The sequence below is a fragment of the Numenius arquata genome, chromosome 8 (genome assembly GCF_964106895.1).
Source record: "Numenius arquata chromosome 8, bNumArq3.hap1.1, whole genome shotgun sequence".
Taxonomy (NCBI): domain Eukaryota; kingdom Metazoa; phylum Chordata; class Aves; order Charadriiformes; family Scolopacidae; genus Numenius; species Numenius arquata.
Window position 1 is genome coordinate 30,828,141 of NC_133583.1, and position 18,864 is coordinate 30,847,004.

General features: G+C 50.8%; 1 protein-coding gene across 2 annotated transcripts in view; it reads right to left on the bottom strand.

The window, feature by feature from the left end:
* TNR (tenascin R) overlaps window positions 1-18,157 on the bottom strand; it is a 28,993-nt gene extending 10,836 nt beyond the window's left edge. For both annotated transcript variants that reach the window (XM_074152662.1, XM_074152661.1), the window contains exons 1-12: window positions 17,662-18,157; window positions 14,399-14,875; window positions 13,678-13,941; window positions 12,755-12,870; window positions 10,071-10,221; window positions 7,120-7,389; window positions 5,135-5,320; window positions 2,240-2,329; window positions 1,864-2,127; window positions 941-1,207; window positions 714-833; window positions 33-176 (exon numbers count right to left, since the gene is read on the bottom strand). In XM_074152662.1, the coding sequence (XP_074008763.1) occupies window positions 33-176; window positions 714-833; window positions 941-1,207; window positions 1,864-2,127; window positions 2,240-2,329; window positions 5,135-5,320; window positions 7,120-7,389; window positions 10,071-10,221; window positions 12,755-12,870; window positions 13,678-13,941; window positions 14,399-14,875; window positions 17,662-18,157 (2,845 nt within the window). The remainder of the gene's footprint in view (window positions 1-32; window positions 177-713; window positions 834-940; window positions 1,208-1,863; window positions 2,128-2,239; window positions 2,330-5,134; window positions 5,321-7,119; window positions 7,390-10,070; window positions 10,222-12,754; window positions 12,871-13,677; window positions 13,942-14,398; window positions 14,876-17,661) is intronic.
* Window positions 18,158-18,864: the final 707 nt, after the last annotated feature.

Here is an 18,864-nt window from a genome sequence, read left to right on the forward strand (position 1 = left end):
TGGCCACCTGCCCACCAAGAGCTCCTTCCCACCTGTGTACACAGTGATGGAGGCCACCTCGCTCTCCTCCCGGCCCCGCACGCTCTTCACCCCGATATCGTACTTGGTGGCAGGCTGCAGGCGGCGGAGGGCATACTCAGTGGCATCGCTGGCGATGGCGGTGCTGTCTGTCCTCCCTGCAGGGACAGAGTCAAGAGCTTTGGCATCACAGTTGGCCCTGTCCCTGTGGTACAGGAGATGCTTAGGAGGGGGGCAAAGTCACAAGCCCTCTCCAGAGCTGATACTGGGGGTAACTGGGTTTTATGCCTGTGGGTTCACACCTGTGTGCCCATCACTCTGCTGGCTCGACCTTTTCAGAGTCATAGGTGAAACTGGGGCTAAGGGAGATGAACCGGGGAGAGGCAGGTGAGGGAGATGGGATTTCAGGATCAGGTCCTAAATTAACCATCACTGGGGAGGGCACGCTGCAGGGGTGACTCCCTGTGCCCCTCTGTGCTGAGCTGGCCCTTGGCTACAGTGGCCCTTGCCCATCCTTGTCACCACGTCCTCCATCCCTACAGCCTCTTGTCCATCTCAGCTATTGGTGACTTCTCCTGAGGCATGGGATGCTGCCTAGGGAGAGAATAACCTGGTGACTTGCTCATGCCCGCAGGTGGAGAGAGGGTTGGCAGCTGCGAGTTCAGGGCATGAGCAAGAGACGTCTGACCCATTACCTTCAGCAGCGCGGTAGGATATTCTATAGTGGTCAAAGGTGGTGATGGGAGGACTCCAGTAGATGATCATGGACTCCTGGGTGACATTGCCCACCCTGAGGTCCTTTGGCGCATCGATCCCTGGTAAGATAGAGCAGAAAGCAAAGCGGTGGGAGGCAGGTCTGCTCCCCGTCCCCGACTCGCGCTCCTGGCAGGATCCCATGCCTGGAAGGGACATCCCATGGTACCTGTCGTGATGGAGCCCACAACAGGCTCAGAGCTGATGGTGCCATGCACGGCCACCAGCGACACCAGGTACTCAGTGGATGGCTGCAAGCCTGTCAGGCTGGCATGCCTGCAGGTGCCATCAAGCGTGAGCTGCTGTGCCTCTTCCTCATCCCGGGGGCTGTAGGTGAGGATGAGGCGGTCTGCTGGTGGGGATGGATCACTCCACGTGATGTTCACGCTGGAGGATGTCAGCTGGGAGAAGTGGAGCTGTGTGATGGGCCGAACCCCTGCAAGACAGAGAAGGGAGATGTAACCCTCATCACCTGCAGATCCTGGCCTCTGTGTTGTTCCCAGTGCTTTTATGGGAAATACCCAACAGAAGTGGCAAAGCTGCAGCTCTGGGCTCTCCATTGATCTGCAGCTGTGCTGGGATTGAGAGGCAGAACTGGGAGGAAAAAAATGATGCTTTTCTTACCTCTGCCTGCAAACATACTCAATCCCAGACCCATATGGTGGGTGATGAGACTGTCCCACTACAGACGGTATGTGCTGTTTAGGCTTCCTGACTGCATGATTTTCACTCAGAGGTGCTTGGGAGGTCTCTTAAGGCTTTGTTTTTCCCTCTTATGGGCACATAGACCACCCTGACCACAGAGGACAGTATGAGCTGGCTGTTCCCCCAACCCTGCCTCTTCCTTACGGGAGCCTCCAGCCAAGCAAGTGTGTTGAGTGCTGCTGGCCAGGAAATGGGATCCCCATGCTGGTAGGGCCATCCTCCTTCTGAGGTCTATAGACCTCCTCCCACATGGATGGATTGCGCCCAGCTGTCATCTCCATCACTGCCTCAAGAGTTTTGGCACCGGGGACATGGTGGGCTGGCAGAGGTGCCATTGAGGGGCAGTGGTCTGTGCCCTTGGCCCCATCTCAACTTGTCTTTCTCTACCTGTGAAGGCATCCACGGTGGCCTCCAGGCTCTGCTGGCGTCCCCTCTCGGCAATGATGGAGATAGTGTACTCTGTCCCAGGCTCCAGCTCTGACAAGGTGAGCTGTGACTTGTCCCAGGGTACCGTCACTTCGGAGGCCATCCCCGAGGCAGGGGTAAAGGTGATGCGGTAGTGGTCAATGGGACCTGTGGCTTTGGTCCAGGTCAGCGAGATGGACGTCTCTGTCGAGGCTGTAACCAGGAGGTCCCGGGGGCTGTCAAGCTCTGTGGGAGAGGGTTGGTGCAGACTTTTGTCCCCATGCACAGACTGTCCCATGGGGATGTCTGAGCCATATAAACTGGCCGTGCTTGGAGCATGCAATGGGGCCAAACTTACCAGTCCTGGCATTCATGGTTGCTGGCACACTCTGCTGGCTGTCCATCACGGCTGAAATCCCAATGCCGTACTCTGTCCCTGGCACCAGATCTGCCACAGGGTGCAAAGGACACGAAGGAGCGTGAGAGCGGTGCCTGGCTGGGTGGCCTCAGGGTGTGACCCTCCCAGCTCCCACGGCCCTCCTGAACATCCCTGGGGTGAGCAGCCCTCCTGCAGGTCAGTGGTTCCTCCGTGCGTTAGAGAAGAGCTGATATTTTTTTTTATAAAGCCCCATGGATGACTTTGGACAGGGAATTTGGATTATTCTAGCTCAGAAACAAGCAATTTTTAAGTTGTTGCTGAGGTCTGCTGTAATTGCTGGCATCGAGACAGAATTTGCATGTGTGTGAGCTGAGATGGGAACGATAAAGTAGCTATATTTGTTTCCAAAGTGATTTAACATCAAATATTGTCACAGAGCTGGTGTCTCGAAGAGAAATAAATTATGCAGAGTAAATGAAATGCACATTAATTAGGAAAGGCGCAGTCTTTCTGGGAGCCAAATCAAGCGCCGCTCCTTGGGATGGATGTATCCTGCGGTGCCTCTCTTAAGGGACACGGGAATCCAGCTCATCCGTCTTCTTTCCCGCACACCTACTGCTGATCATGGTTTTATCTCCATGAGACATCTCCTGCCTCTGCCTGTCACTTCTGCTTGGCTGCTTTATTCCCCTCCTCCTGGAGCTTCATGATCTTTCCCACAAGGTTAGAGAAAGCCATAAATCCTCCAGCCTGGCCTCACCCTGCCTTGCCCAGGGGCAGCATCCCCTGAAGCCACCAAAACCTTCCCCAAGAGGCCAGAAGGGAGGGAAACCCCCATCCCCTGCTCCTCTCCTCTTGCTAAGGTGCAGTCTTGGTGCCAGGGGGGAGATGGACCCCCCTTTACCCCTGCCCAATAAGTGTCAGAAGCATCCTGGAAAGGAGGAGAAGAGCCTGGGGAAAAGGGGAAGGAGAAGGAAGAAATGAGCAGCAGCATATAAAACAATGTCTTTTCTCTCCCAGCTCTTTTGGGTAGAGCAAAGTTATGGATGTTTCTGTACAAATGCTGATTTTGAAGAGATACATATGGGGCAAGGCAAGGCTTGCTGTATTTGTAAGCTTAAATCTTTGATAAGCTCTGCTCAGCGGCATTCCTCACTGCTTTTCCTGCAGGCAGATGAAGGTAGCTGAAGGAATCACTGGTTGCATTCACACTGTGGATCCCACCAGGTTCTGGGTGGCTGGAAACCCATGGGCTTTGCACCATGTGCAACAAGACCTTGGACAACAGCGGTACCATATATGTAACAGAGCTATGGGAGAAGCTCATGTGCCATCCACACTATGGCTATCCTGGCACTTTTTTGGGGTTTTTTTTGCCAGCAGAATGTTTTGGGTTATTTTCTGCTATAATTTTTTTTTTTTTAATTTGTTTGTTTATTACATAGTACCCTGGGAGCTAGAAGCAATGCACTTAAGTGATGATGGAGGCACTATATAAAAATTGCTCACTACTATCGACTTAAGCCTCTATCTCTGGAGCTTGCGCTCGGGTGTTTCTTGTAGCTCTGCCTGAGCCTGGCAGGAGCCAGGATACACTGGTGCTGCCAGGTAGAGACTTGGCAGCTTTTTTAATTTTTACTGAGAGAAAAGAGACACTTCATGCTGTCTCTTCCTCAGAGGCAAGCTTGGGCTGTGCCATGGGTGTCGTTGCAGTTTAGGTCACTGGGGTAGTATTGCACTTCTGCCCCAGGGAGGAGGATTTGGCCCATTTTTAATGCCTAGAAAGGCAGTAAATGCCTAGAGGAAAGCTAGCAGGGGACCAGCACCAGGTCCCCAATCCCTTGCTGTCCTGCTCCATCTCATCCCGCTTCTCTATGTGCACCCTCATCATGAATGCAACAGAAACTATCCCTCACATTTCTTTTTTCTGCATACCACATTTTTCAAGCTAACTGCTCTAATTGTTTTCCTGCCCTCCAACCTTTCTCATGACTTGGTGCCACTTTGCCTGTAACTTCACATTCAAATTTCCCACTGAACTTATTCCTGTAGATCCATACAGCAGAGATGCTTGAGCTCTCTTTGGGCTGGGAAGGTCCCAGGAGGTCAAAGACAGTCAGTGTGGAAGAACCTGGTGCCCTGCCTGTCCTGAAGAGCTTCAAGCTGAATGAGTGATCTTTTTTGTATGTGTGTAGGTAAGTCTCTTCTTTGCTCAAAAAAATGCCACCGGAGCCACAAATCTGTCAGACAAGTGGTTGTAGTTGAAAAAAAGGAAACCAGATCTCATATGGTGCTTTGTGGTGTTGCTGCAAAGGGTGTTTGGGACTTTTCTGGTAGTGGGAGGTGGGTGGTGTTTGTAGCCCCTGGTGGCAGCCCCTTTACTAGCCTGAATAACGTACAACTTGAGGGACTTGCTCAAAAATAGGATCCCTGGATTCACGTCTGCTTTGTGCCCAGTTTGGGAAAAGGCAATGAACTAGGGGAGCCTGGATCCCCCATTGCTGCCTACACGGCATTGGCATCTGCAGCTCTTTCCCAGCAAGGAAAATAAGAACGGCGAAACAATATTGTCCTCTAGATCAGCCTAAAAAGCCTTCCTCTCCCCATTTCTCACTTTGCTCTTTGCCAGCTCTATTTGTGACCTGGAGAGACCCTTGCTGGAGCTGCATCATTAGGAGGTGCATTGCTCAGCTCGTGGATAAGCAGTGCCCAAATCCAGACCCACAGTGGGGAAAATGATCTTCATCCCGAGGATACCCTTCTCTCTGGTAACTAGTAAACTCCAAAACAGCCTCAAATATGTGCCAGCATGAGGGTAACTGAGCATTGGTGCTGATTTGGCATCTCCATCACCCCACTTGTTTGCACACATACCTGCAAGAGTGGCCCGGGTGGTGGGACCAGTGTCCCGTGGCACCAGGACTTCGTGGTAGTGCTCTCCTGCCAGGGTGCTGTAGACCACCCTGTAGCTGTGCGCCTCGGCCTCACTGTTGTCCCAGGCGAGCTCGAGGCTGGCAGGTGTCCGTGAGCCCACCCGTAGGTTCTTGGGGGCATCAATCTCTGCGTGACACAAGGAAGAGAGGCTCTGCCTCACCACCGGCCACTGGGAATCCACCCTGTAGCCTTGGCATGCCTAAACAGCAGTGGAGGGGTACCCGGGTGTGATGTCTGTGAGGTCCCGCATGCGGACCCTCCTCCCTGGGGCACATCCCCGTAGCAGGACCTGGGACATCTGCTCTCACCTCCTGCTCAGCACAGACCTGGAGATGCCACCCATGAGACTGATGCAAGTGCTGGGGCATTCACAGCATCCCTCCGTAAGTTGCTTCAGGAGCTAATTGCATGTTATTTGAAAAAGAAAAGCATTTTCCCCTTATATTACAGTAAGGGAAACTGAGGCAGCATGCATAAAAGAAAAAGGGCTCTGTAGCAGTCACGCATTGGCCTGAACTGCTCTTAGAAGAACCTTGAGCATCTTTACAGGCTCATTCATGCTTAGACATTGCCCAAAAGGTTTGTTTATTAGTGCTGCTGGGGCTGTGCACCAAATATGCTCTGATTTGCACAATAAACCTCTCCTGTGAGTGATGGGTGGGTGCTGGGCAGGGGCTGGGCACCAGCAGACGGGGGGTAATTACCGCTCCTTGATGGATCTGAGTTTAGAGGGGGATTTTTTATGTTGCCTTTTAGAAATAAAGCAAGGAAGGCCAGCGCAGCAAATCAGTCGGGGTGAACATCTCATCTGAAATATATATCTATAGAGATATATACACACACAATTCACACACTGCAGTTATTGTAATAGGAGCCTAGTATCCACCAGTAACGTACATGACAAGTAATTCATATACCATAAACCAGCACTGAAATACGCGCTCTACCTCCTCCTTTATGGCACAGTAAATTAAACCTGTTAGCTATCTGCAGGCTTAACATTAATTAAAGTTTTACCGACCAGTTAGGGTATTCAGAGAAGATATAAAGTAAGATAACCACATTTCTGACTGGGCTGCTTTCAGCTGCTTGACTGCTGATTCCTCGGGCAATGCATCTGCCTTGGCTCTTCACGCTGAATGGGAGCGAGCATCATCTTAAATTCAGACCTGTGCTTGCTGCTTTGGTGCTTTTGAGAATTGCATGTTGAATTATGGGTGCTATTAAGGGTGTAAACTGCTGGGGTTTTAAAGTTTTAGTCGTGGGCTCAAGCTAAGCTGTGGGTCTGAATGGGTGTTGAAGGTGGTGGGGACATGTGTCACAGGCAGCAGCAGGTTCAGCCTTGATGCTGCAGCAGGATGTGGCCAAGGTGGGGTTTGCTCAGGGGTTGTCATCTGAATGTGGGTTTTTGAGTCATCTGCCTGGTCATTGGTGTCTGGGGTCACCTGGGGTTCCCTGGGGACCATGTGAGCATCTGCAAGAGGCACGGAGCACTGGAGGTTTAGGGACTAAAGTGAAATGTAGGCACTGGTGGAGGGGGGTTCAGAGGGTGGTGTGAGCTCTGCATGTGTGTTTTAGGGTGATCTGAATCATTTGCTCTGCCTTGCTTTGCACAAGGACCATGACAGGATGCGAGACACCTGCATTCAGGCATCTTCATTCAGACCTGCATCTTAAGCATCACGTTCTCATCGTGCCACTTCCTCCCTGTAGACCAGATTAAACTCCAGCTCACTTGTGCCAGGGGAAAACCGGGACCACTAAATCCCAGATGCAAAAAAAACCCCCTTGATTTGGCCCTGGATCTGTAAACCCCCATGCTCATTGCAGGACAGCCCATCTGCAGATTGCAGCAAGCCATGTCCCCATGCTTGCTGGAGGCTTAAAAATTCATGCCAGTTCTCCCAGCAGAGCCAACTAGCTACCTGTGGTGAACTGGGTGAGGGCTGGCTGGCTCTCGTTGGCACCCCGGAGGGCACTGACAGCGAGGTGGTAGCGGGCGCCGGGGCGAAGGGCCTGCAGGGAGTACTGGCTGAGGGGGGGCTGCAGGCGGAAGGTGGTCTTCCCCCCTTCCCCATCCGCCAGCCCATACTTCAGCAGGATGGCATCCACCTTGGCACGTGGCGGCGTCCACTCCACGAAGGCCACTGTGTCGGAGACGTCCCGCACCAGGATCTGTGTCGGGCCATCAATGACTGCGGAGGAGGGGGGGAAACAAGCACCTGTTATTTTGGGAGAGTTGGATGGGGAAAGGTGGCAGCTGTGGGGACATCAAGCTTCAGGGATTCTTCAACCCAACCTTCGGAGTGGCCCAAATTAGCAGGTGGGGACAAGGCAGAGAGATTCTGTGGGCAAGAGATATGATCCTCTGCCCCAGGGTACTCACAGGGGGTTTGATCCTGTTGGGTTCCCAGTCCCTTGTCCCAATCTCCCATCTCTTTTCTGAACCCTCTCCACTTCACCAATGTCTCTCCCAAGCTGTGGATAGCAGAGCAGAACCCAACAGCTCTCCCATTGATGCCCATTACAGCTATAATGCAACTCATGCCCTTTTCTTGAGCTGGTTATTGGCACCAGTTCCTCCCTGGCTTCTTCAGGTGGCATCTCCCAGGATAAATCCTTCTACATCTAATTGTGGTCCACTTTCCTTGCTCCTAGATAGCTGCTCGTACTTCATGATGCATTGGAAACCATCCAGTTTTCCTTTGTGCCCAACTCTGTGAGCCATTCAAACTGCTTTTATCGATGATCTCCTTCCATTCAATTTACTCTTTTCTGAGCCTTTCTATCACTGGCAAAATTTATCAGCAATGATATTATGTCTTTTGAAAGGCGTTGACAATGTGTTAAATAACATGGGGCCAAGGACTAATCCAAGCATTGAGAACTGAGGAACGTCTCTAGAAATGTTCCTGCTTTGGTGCCAGCTCCTGGTTTGTTGTTGAGGGATCAGCTTTTAAAGCTGTTGACGTCTTAACGGTGGGGGGAGAGGAGAAAATGCAACTGCTCTCAAGAGTCTTCATAACTAGCTGGGTGTGGGTCTACAGTGGGTGTCCACCAAACCCCCTCAGATAAAGGGGCTTTAGTTAAATTCATACCAGGGGTCTACTAGGAGACAATTTTGTACATTTCTGCTTTCTTTTGCAGAGAATTGGGCCCTGATCTCCTCTGCATCCCTCAGCACTCAACCTCTGGAAATCATGGGTTCAAGCCTCAGTGATGGATGCTTCGAGTTCAGTTGCTGCATGGATAGATGGATGTGCCAAGCCTGGCCATTGCTCCTGTGCTATGGCAGCATTGATGCATGGAGCTTGCTGGGCAGCCCATTTTATCACTTACATGATCATAAGGTGGGTGAAACACCCCATGCTGGTTCTGTAATTCAAGCTATACTGCATGCAAGTACATCTAATATACTGTATATATTAGAAAATGACACTATATAATAAGGATGTGCTGAAAGCTGCGCCCCAGGGTAGGAAGTTCTTGGGGACATGCGTGTGGGCAGGGGTGGGAAGGACCAGAGAGGATTAGAAAAAGACTTGGGGGAACTGGGAGCAGTGGGGTGAGGTCTGGGGGCCAAACAGCAACAGAGAAGGGAGGACAGCTGGGAAGCAGGGTGTTTAGGTAGAAGCTGGGTGTCCAGCTTGGCTAGGACCAGGTTGTCCTTATCCAAACCCTGAATCTCCAACTACCTTATGTTGTCCAGTCATCCAGGTGATGCTGGGCAACATCAAGTTCTCCTTAGCTGTGCAGCATGAACCCATGCCTTTGCTGCTCGACATCGGCACAAAGTATTGAGGCAGAACAGGGGTTGATGGGGGCATGAGGATTATGGGGGCAAAGCTACAGGGGTGGTGCAGAGGAAGACAGACGTGCCAGCACAGGGATGCCTTCATGGAGCAGAGAGCTGGGACCCCACCACTCTGTTTGCGCTCCCCTGCGAATGTCAACCACTGAGCTGTAAGTACCAGGTTCTCTCTGTTTTTTGCTGACTTCCTAGGTAAAGGAAGATTTGGTCTTGACCAGGAGATGTCTCTGTTAAGCCATGTCGAGCTGAGCGTGGAGGCAAAGCGGGAGGAGAGGACTGTGCAAGGAAACTCAGACCTGCAGCAAGATGCTAGTGAGGGAGGGAGCCTCCCTTCACTCTCACTCTTGCCTCAAATTAGCAGCCTGGAGAGAGCATCACCTCGTTATAACCCTCCGGCAGCTGTTTAAATACTGTTTCCGTTTGCAACAGCTTGGATGGAGGTAGACATCTGCCTGGCTGCCAAGGCAGACTGCAACAGATCTGGTATGGAGAGCCTCTGCTCCCCAGTGAGCTCTGCCCATCGCCACTTCTCCTTCAGTGAGGAAAAGACCCAGTTCTTTCACACTTGCTGAATTTCCTCTAGCCTACAGGATGGACTAGTGGCCGGCCAAATAAATTGGTTAGGAGGTGATGTGCCGTTGCTCCTGGCTCCCTGCCCCGCTGCCTGATTTGCCTGAATTGGTGGGAGTAGAGGGTATTTAGTGGCACAAAACCAAGTGGGAGTTTTAATCTGTTATATATGAGTTGGCAATACATTTATAGAGATGTTTGTTGGGGGCCTCTGAAATGTGAGATTAGTAGAAAGAGGAATTTATCCAGCTATATAATAATAAAAGTGGACCTACCCCTGCATTCCCAAACCTTGGTTTCTGTGCTTGCAGCAGTTCGGGAGAGAGAGGGACAAAATACCACATGAAGAAGCTGTTGCTGTGCTGCATCTGTAGCTGGGGTAGCTGGGTGGTGCTAGTTTTATCCCTGCCCATACAGTGCCGGGCTGCTCTCACTGATGGGACCTTATTTTGGGGACCAAGCCCTGCCGTGCTGCCAGGGGTCAGGCTCACTCACGGGTTGAAACGCTGTCGGAGGCGGGAGGGCTCCTGGCTTGTTCCTTCAGGGCCACCACGGTGACGGTGTACTCTTCCCCTGGCTTCAGCCCCGTCTGGTTGAAGGTGGTGACGGTGCTGGGGAGCTGGGCAATCACACCACCCTCGTTATTCTGCCAGGGAGCAGAAATAATCATTAAAAACCAACAAAAAAAGGTGTTTTGGGGGGACTGATGCATGGAGAGGAGATGATCCCCACATTGCATCCTTCCACACCCAGGCCTGCACCCCCAAACTGCTCACCTAGGCATGTCCCACTGTGGAGGTGCAGAAACCCAGGGTGGAGTCGCCCACCAAGTGTGGAGCACCCACCTTGTGGGGCTGAGAAGTCCTCCCCATCCCTTCTTCCCCACCACCAACTTCTGTATTTTGTCATCTGTGTGTCTGCTGCTCTCCAGAAAAGATGATAAAACCAAAGCCTGGGCTAGACTTCTTTTCTGTGCTTTTCATGTGCCAGGAGCCTTCTGTTGTTCATATATAGGTATGAAAGTGTAAGGTCTTTATTTTGCCATCCCCTGCTTTTTAGGTATCTTTATTAAACTCATTATACTTTGTGGTTTTGCTCTGAAAAACTGTAAGGCTTTAAGCAAATGCAAATGTCACCTTTCCTGCCAGTGTTTGGACAAAGGATCTTTTCTTGCCGCTGTCTTCACTAATAACACGCTAAACAAATCTTTGCACATAGCCCTCAATTCATATTCATCTCTTTTCTCATTAAACAGGAAATCTTCCATTGTAGCCATAAATTGCCAGCTTACCTTTCCTAATTTTCTTTCCTAAATCTGTCTTTGCTTCACTTTTCCCCTACCCAGTCCCCAGTGCATGCAGCAGATGGGCAATACCCCCTGACCTGGCTTTTGGGGGTGAGAGCATTGTGGGGGGGGACCACAGAAGAAGGATTGCTCTGTGGGAAAAGTGCAAGCATCCTGGTGGGGAGACCGAGGACCAAACTAGCATCCTCTTGCCCAGTTTCCAGGAAGACAGAGTGAGTTCAACTTTGCTCGTAGAGGTTATTTGTCATGCTGCTGCTAGAACTTTGGGGTTTTTTTAGCCTCTGGGACTAGGTTTTGGCTTTATTTGGGGTGTGGCAATGGTTTAGCGTTTGCCTAAGCAAGCATAGCTTCCAGGCAGTGAAGGAGACAGCACCCTCTGCCTTATTTTATGAGAAAAGCTGGTGATGGAGACTCGAGAGAGTCTGATTTTGGAAGCCGATGGGCAGGAGCACAACTGTGTCTTTACAACACAGGACCGTGCACTTGACTGATGGATGTGATAACTTCAAAGCCTGGCAAGCTATCCCTTGCCAACCCTGCAAAACTAGCAGCCAAAACCAGCCATCCTTTGGCGCTTTATCTCTTCCTTTAAATCCTGAAATGTTTCTGTATGGTTTTAAGTTGTAAGCTTAAAAATGGAAAGGTGCACCAACAGTTTGTATTTATGCGATGGCTTGAGATGATGACCCTGTGGGGAGACATTTGCTTCTATCCCAGCAATTCCTCACCTTAAAATGGATATATCCCCATTTATCTGTTTCAGGGGGATGCTGTTGAGCTTAATTGCTGAGCGACAGTGAAATGTTTGAAAGATAGCTGGGTTTTTGCTACTAGACTGAAAGCTCTTCCCTGACATCTTATCATTTTGATTTTTATCTCAATGGTTAATGAAAATTGCCCTTGGCTTTATACCTGTGGTACCTGAACTTCAACTTCTGACACAATTTGCATGTGGATGTACCCAGAATTGCACCCAGATCCTTCCAGCCTTTTTTGGAAATGAGGGAATGAGTTATTTAAAGCAATTGGGCCCTTGCTTTATGCTGTATAATGATACTTTACAGTTAAGAGCATTTAAAATATTGGGTCCAAGTTCTGCAGTTCCTCACTGCCCAGAGCTGCCTTCGACTCCAGCGAGGGTTTTGTACAAGTGAAAATGGCATAATTGAGCCCTTAATCAGCATTTCTTTTACTGCTGGGGCTTAAATGTTCTTGTAAAGAGGCTCCATATACAATTGAAGCTATACTTGTGGCTAAATGGTGTAGAAATTATGAATATAGATTAAATACTTGATGTACAATTTTTGTTGCTGCGCATAGAAAATATGCGATATTTAGGGCAACATTTTCATCCTTTCATCTTTTCTGGCACAAATTCTACCTGTTCATCATTGCGATTAAAATTCTGTGGCAGGAATTAGCTGTGCATGTGACTTGGGGATGCTGAAGGTTGTTGTCTGAGGGCTGGTGGCTGCCCGGTTCAACCCAGGCTGCTTGGGGTAGCTTAGTGTGCAGAGAGCAGCGGTGAGGAAGAAGAGAAGGAGGAAGGGTCGCAACAAAAGAGATGGAAGAGAAAAAGAGGAGGTGACAGCAAGAGGCGGCGAGGCGGGAAGGTTTATTTATTTATATGCTCGTCTCTTGATTTTATGGGGAAATTCCTTTGAGAACATGTATGCCTTGACACCAAAGACTACTGGGGAAATGCAGGTTGAGGTGTTTGGGGTTGTATGATGTGAAGCACATAAATTGCAAACAGAGGTTGTTTGGGTTTTTTTTTTTGAGGGTGATAGGAAGCTAATTTGGGACCTCCTTGCTCAGTGTTTTTTAGGGTGACCGGGTGTACCCCATGATGCCATGCATGCGGCAGCGGTACCTTGGGGATAAAGCTGATCTCCCAGCCGTCGAAGGGGAAGGAGAAGGGCTCCCACTGCACCTCTGCTGTCGTCTCTGTGATTGTCTTGAACTTCAGCCCCTGTGGCGTGGCGAGGTCTGGAAGGGAGCAGGGAGTGATGAGCAGAGCAGGATGGGTATGTGGGTGCTGCTGCCCCCACGCTGCTCCCTGTGGCTATTTTTTATCTGGGCAGCAAAAATGGGGAACCTTTTGGTAGCTGTCAGCAGAGTTCCTTTGTCCCCACTCTGGGCAGGTTGGAGGAAGAAGAGGAAAATGCCTGGGCTGCTGGATGCTGAAGCATCCCACTGCATTACCATGCAAACAGAGTGAGTTGAGGGGGTTGCAAAAGGGGTGTCTGGATAGTTTACATTTCCGTCCTGTCCTCTGTGTCTTTAGTTTCCAAGGTTCCTTTCTGGATGTTGCCATTACAGCTTGATACTCCCATTTTCCTCTGTGCATCATGGTCATGGACAGGACTACCTATGTCTTGATGCACAGCATCATACCCTCTTGCTGTGCTATCACCCATGTCATGGAGATTCATCAGGGGAAACCCATCCAGGAATGAGAGGAGAACCTGTGACTTCTGTGATATATCACAATATTTCCTATGAGGGAAAAAGTGTAATATTTTGGGCCATATTCTTGACCCAAACACTGAAAGTTTCTTTGATTTTTAGTCATTTGGGTTTTCATCCATACTGAGTCTTTCTGCAGAGGGTGGGCACATTTCCCTTTCCTATATTCCCATACAGCTATAAATGGGGATAAAAATATCCCAAATATTTTTTTTTTTTTTTGAAGGCTCAACTGCTGCTAGAAGGTTTTTATGGAAAATGTGAGCCAGCTCGAGCTTCACCTCTGGTTATATGGGTACCAAGCGACAAGTGCAATAGGATACTTACTGGTCATCACCTTGGAGGTAACAGGGATGCTCAAGACATCGCTGATGACTGCGTAGATGCTGATGTTGTAAGCAACACCTGGCTCCAGCTCTGTGATGGTGATGCTGCTCCAGTCCCCAGGCACCCGCTGCTGGAGCTGGGTGCCTCCTGGCCCCGCTGGCTGGTACGAGACGACATACTCGGTGGCTGCCCCGGGGCTGTCCCATGTCAGCTCGATGGAGCTGTCGCTGATCCCCGTCACTCGCAGGTTTTCAGGAGGAGCCACTGATGGGAAGGGCAGAGGTAAGGAGAGTGTCAGGGGGTGCGTGGCTTATCCTCCTGCCTGGCCAGGGGGAAGGGTGTGTGGGTCTCCTGGTGGGACTTGTGTATGGGCTTTGGGCTGGGAGCTATGTGCTGTCTGTGGTTACATTAAATGCTATAGCAAGACAAAGGCTCAGGAGAACCTGATTGCAGCTTCTGTTGCTCCAAGGGTTTACTACCAATGTCGGGGACAAACCTCACTGGCTTTTTGCTCGCCTCCCAAACTTTTGCCCGTGGTGCCTCTTAGGACAGGGACAACAGGGAGGCAGTCAAATTGCAGGGCATGAGCAGGTACTATGTGACATGCTCTGCCAGGTATGGGTTTCTCACAGGCTTTCTGGTACTTGTACAGGGCTCTGGGTGCCTTGAAGTCCTTATTCATACATTAGGGTCTGTCTCTCCCCATGCATGCCCCTGCTACCTGCTGAGCAGTCCTGCCCTTCGTAGCCGTCCTCGCAGATGCAGAGACCATCCTGGCAGACCCCGCGGCCACTGCAGGCGTTGGGGCAGTGCAGCCACCCGCAGTCCTCCCCGGCGTAGCCCTCCTGGCAGATGCACGTGCCATTGGCACAGTAGCCCTTCCCCGAGCAGTCGCGGGGACACCGCAGCTGGGAACAATCCTCCCCGGCGAAACCCTCCTCGCAGACGCATTCGCCATCCACGCAGAGCCCACGGGAGCCGCAGCCAGCAGGGCAGCGGAGCTGGGAGCAGTCCTCGCCCCCGTAGTCGTTGTCGCAGATGCACTGGCCCTCCAGGCAGACACCGCGGCTGGAGCAGCCCCGAGGGCAGCGGGGCTCGGAGCAGTTGCTGCCCGCCCAGCCCTCCATGCACACGCAGCTGCACGACTCCATGCTGAAGTTCCCGTGGCCGCTGCACTGCGGGGTGTAATCCAGCTGCCCTGCAAGGATGTGGGATGAGGGTCAGAGCCCCACTGGGTGGGAGGTGGAAAAGGGCAGCGTTGGCCCTGGGTCAACCCATTGATGGGTTGTGGGGAATTGGGGCAAGATGTGGGGCAAGTAGGGGATGGTCCTCCCTCAGGCTGACCATGCCCAGCTTTGGGCAGCTGGTGAGCTTAGAGCTGGCAGGGGCAGAATTGGTGATACAGACTCATGGTGTGGCTTGGGTGAGTCCCCAGGAGTTTGTCTGTCCTCTCGTGAGTGCTAGCTTCCATGGCTATGGGTGCCATCAGCTTTCTTGGGGTACAAGCACTCCCTTTGGTTACTCTTCAGCTCAGGGCTCAGTTGATGGGAACCTCCCTAGACCTCTTACTGGAAAAAAGCTTCCCCTAGCCAAGCCATCTGCACCAGCCATGAATTAGCAGGCTCCTGGGGTCTCCTCTCCACCCACTGTTCTTTTTTACAGGTGAGGGAACCTGGTCTGCTTGCTGTCTCTCCTACCAGACCAAAGACATAATCTTCATTCCTGTCCTGGTGAGCCTGATTAAGACAGAGCCATTGGCTTTGCACAAAGTATTTGGGTGGTGGGGTAGTGGGAAAGTGGGGAAAGCACATGCTGCCATGGCCACCACCTCCAACGTTCTCCCTTTACCTGGCAGTCTTGCACAACATACTGGGGTGAGAAGGGATGCATGACGGCGAAGGCAGCAATTACTTTGACATGGCCAATACTCCCCTCTTTTGCCCTTCAACAAGGACCGATTGATCCAGCTAAGGGTTTATCACAGCCAGGCTAATTTTTCCTTGCTAATTTTTACTGCTTTTCTTCCTCATATGAACCAATGAAGAGAAGAACCCCTTTCCTTGCTTCCTCAGACCCTTGGGAAGACTCTGTGCCATGAAGACCACAATGCTGTGAACTAAGCTTTCCATCCCAGATGAACTATCTGAGCAGCTCTTCCCAAGGTGGGTGCGGCAGATGCTCGTGTAAAAGGGATTCAGTTACATGCTGTACCAGACAGACTCATTTGGATTACTTTGCAGGATGTTTCCCATCTAAAGTGTGAATACTGGGAATGGCAATCAGGCTCTCTTCAGATCTTACAGCCTGTAGTTAAGTTATCAAAAGAGGAGAGAGGATGCTTGTAAGTATGCTAGAAGAGAGCGGCTTTCCTTGGGGAAATGCCTCGGGCAAAGGAGATCAGGTAGGGATCCTGATCTCCTTTGCAGTGCAGTGAATTGAAAGCAACTCCAGTAAAAATAAATTAAATTACTCCAGTTTTAGCTCAGCGTGCATCTGCGATCAGAGTGGAGACTCCACTGAGCGATGAATGTTTAATGGGACCGTCTGCATATGTTGCAAGTAACCCAAATAGGCCCATCAGAGTTTCAAATTAATTCACTTAAAACAGGTTTTTCCCATTGCATTTCCTACGTGATTTTAACCCTTGCTTTGCACTAACTAGTGGCACATGTGGGTGTTTTCTATTTTGTCTTTTTTTAATGCAGCTGATGACTGTCGCATCTTGGGGAGATGCAGGCTAAGCCCACAGCTGGAAAACACTGATTACCCCTGGCTGCGTGGGAGGTGTCAGCCCGGGTCACCCTGCTGTGTGTGCCATCCCGGTTTCTCCCTCCCCAGCCTACAGACTCTTGGCCCAACTCTGTTGACCTGAGTGTGGGTCACTCCCGTTTCATTTTAATGTGTCCTCAATATAGAGGAGTTGGGGTACCACTGGAAAAATCACACTAATAGTGGCAAAACTTTAAAAAAGGCAGCAGGAACTGGGGGCAAAAGGGTTGCTTTTAATTTTTCTTCCTCTCTGCTGTTCTTGGCCTGAAAAGCAGTTTTCCCATGGAAAGATGCCCTGCACAGCTGTCCTTGTCTGGTGGCTTTTCTCCATCAGGAGCCCTGGTGTGTCAGAGCCCTGAGATGGCCTAGGCTGCGCAAGGAACAAATGCCCTTTGGGACAGGACCTCTTCCCAACCTCCCCAAGGCATAAGGAAAACCACCAGTGTACTAGCTCCTGTGCTGTTGAATTGCAGCCTCTAGCCCAAACCTTTCTTAATCCATCTCATTTCAACTTAATGCTGCTTCCCTGGTTCTGAGGAATGGCCACAGTGAAATGAGGGGCCGTCTTTGATGGGGTAACCCTAATGAGGGCTCTCAGAAAGCTTCACAAACTGCACTTATTGCTATTCAGATGAAGTATCCTGTTGATGGTTTTGTGCCTTTGTTATAGGTTTTGTTTGCATCTTTCACGGCAATGGAAGTTATTCCCTGTATTTTTTATTCTTTTTCTTTTAAACTCAGCTTTTCATACACATTCACTCCTACAGAGAAAACGAAGGGGTTTATTGCTGGCTCCTGTGGTGCTGCCTTCAGCCCAGGGACAGCTTATGAGAGCAGCAGCTATGTCCCTCTTCCCAGTCCCACATGCAGTGGCAGAGCTCTAACAGCACTGCATGGAGTGCAGGGTTGGGACATCACCTTGCTCACCCCTTACAAGTGGTATTTTTATCTGTCACAGGGCTTTAGCTCTGGCCATTACAGGATTTCTACAGTGAGCGGGACATGGGGGCTTAAGTGACCAAATCCCTTCCAGCAGTTGTCCTGCCTGGGAGAACCAAAGCCAGACTTTTCCCTAAAGCCACAGCAACACTACGGGTGAACACAGGTGTTCCTCTGTTGCCACTCTGAGTGGCATCACTGATTTTGGATTTATTTCTCCTGCCTTTTGATCAAGCCCTCAGTCCCCAGCAAGAGCTAACAGGATGGCATTACTACCTGTGGCTGCATTTTCTTGGCAGCAATTGGAGTTGCATTGGTCCCGGAGTATGGAGACCTCCCTCTCCAGCATCTCAATCCTGCTCAGCAGCTCCTGCAGGGACGGGAGGGAGGTGGAGCACTTGCAGGCCTGCTTGGGCAAGTTTATCCTGTGGGTGAAGGTGACCTGGCTCTCGCTGTCAGAGGTCTGCTCTGCGTACTCCGCCAGCCGGTCGTCTTCTGAACTCACCTCCTCGGCCGAAGACTTGAACATGGATGAGCAGCAGCTGTCCAGGGGGATGTTGATGTTGTAGATGTGGTGGAAGACCATGGGCTGCTCTTTGATGGGTGGGCTGCAGTTGGCAAGGCCACCCTCCACATCCACTGCTGCCCTCTTGGCCGGCTCTGTTGTCACCTCCAGCCGGCACTCAAAAGGCTTGAGGACGGCGCCCAGCAGAAGCAAGTTGAAGCTGATGAGCACATTCCTCAGGACTGGGTTTTCACTGTCAGTCCCCATTTTCTTGGAAGAGGGAAGAGCCTCCTAAGCCAGTGTTGGTCAGCCACGCGGGGAGGACCTGAGGACACAGAAGGAAAAGATCATGGTTGGTGTTAGCCCTGAAACTGTGCTCAGCTTAGAGAGGCAAGTCCTGCTGGGCAAAGTCATCCAAAGAGAAGTGGGGCTGATTTGACCCACGCACAGTCTTGCTGACTTTGGTGGAGCCCAAATCAGCCCCGAGCGGAGCCCATGGTTGGTATGGAGACCCTGCCATAGCCCTTGAACAGTGAAAGAGGCAGATACTTGTTGCTGTTACTATTTTTTTTTTTAAAAGGAAACAGTTAATCTGGTACTAACAAACCACCAAATACATGTTTTCAGGAGAAACACCCTGTATGGGATCTACTTTCAGTGTCATATCAGTACGGCAGGTAGGGTTCAAAGGGTTAACACATGGGTGACAATAACACATCCCTTAGCTCTCCTTTGGTTGTCTCCCGTGCCCCAGGAGCTGCACCCGGGGTTGCTAAGCTTCCTCCAGTAGCTATAGGAACGGCAGCCTCATTGTTAAACACCGTTAAATTACACCATGCAGGCTCCAGCGTGTTCAGGTCGATGCTCTGAGCAGACGAATCCCTCCCGTTAAAGTGGCTTCACCCCCCGCCCACGCTCTGTATTATGGGTTAACCTTGCCTTGATTTGGAACAACACAACTTCTTGTTCCCGTA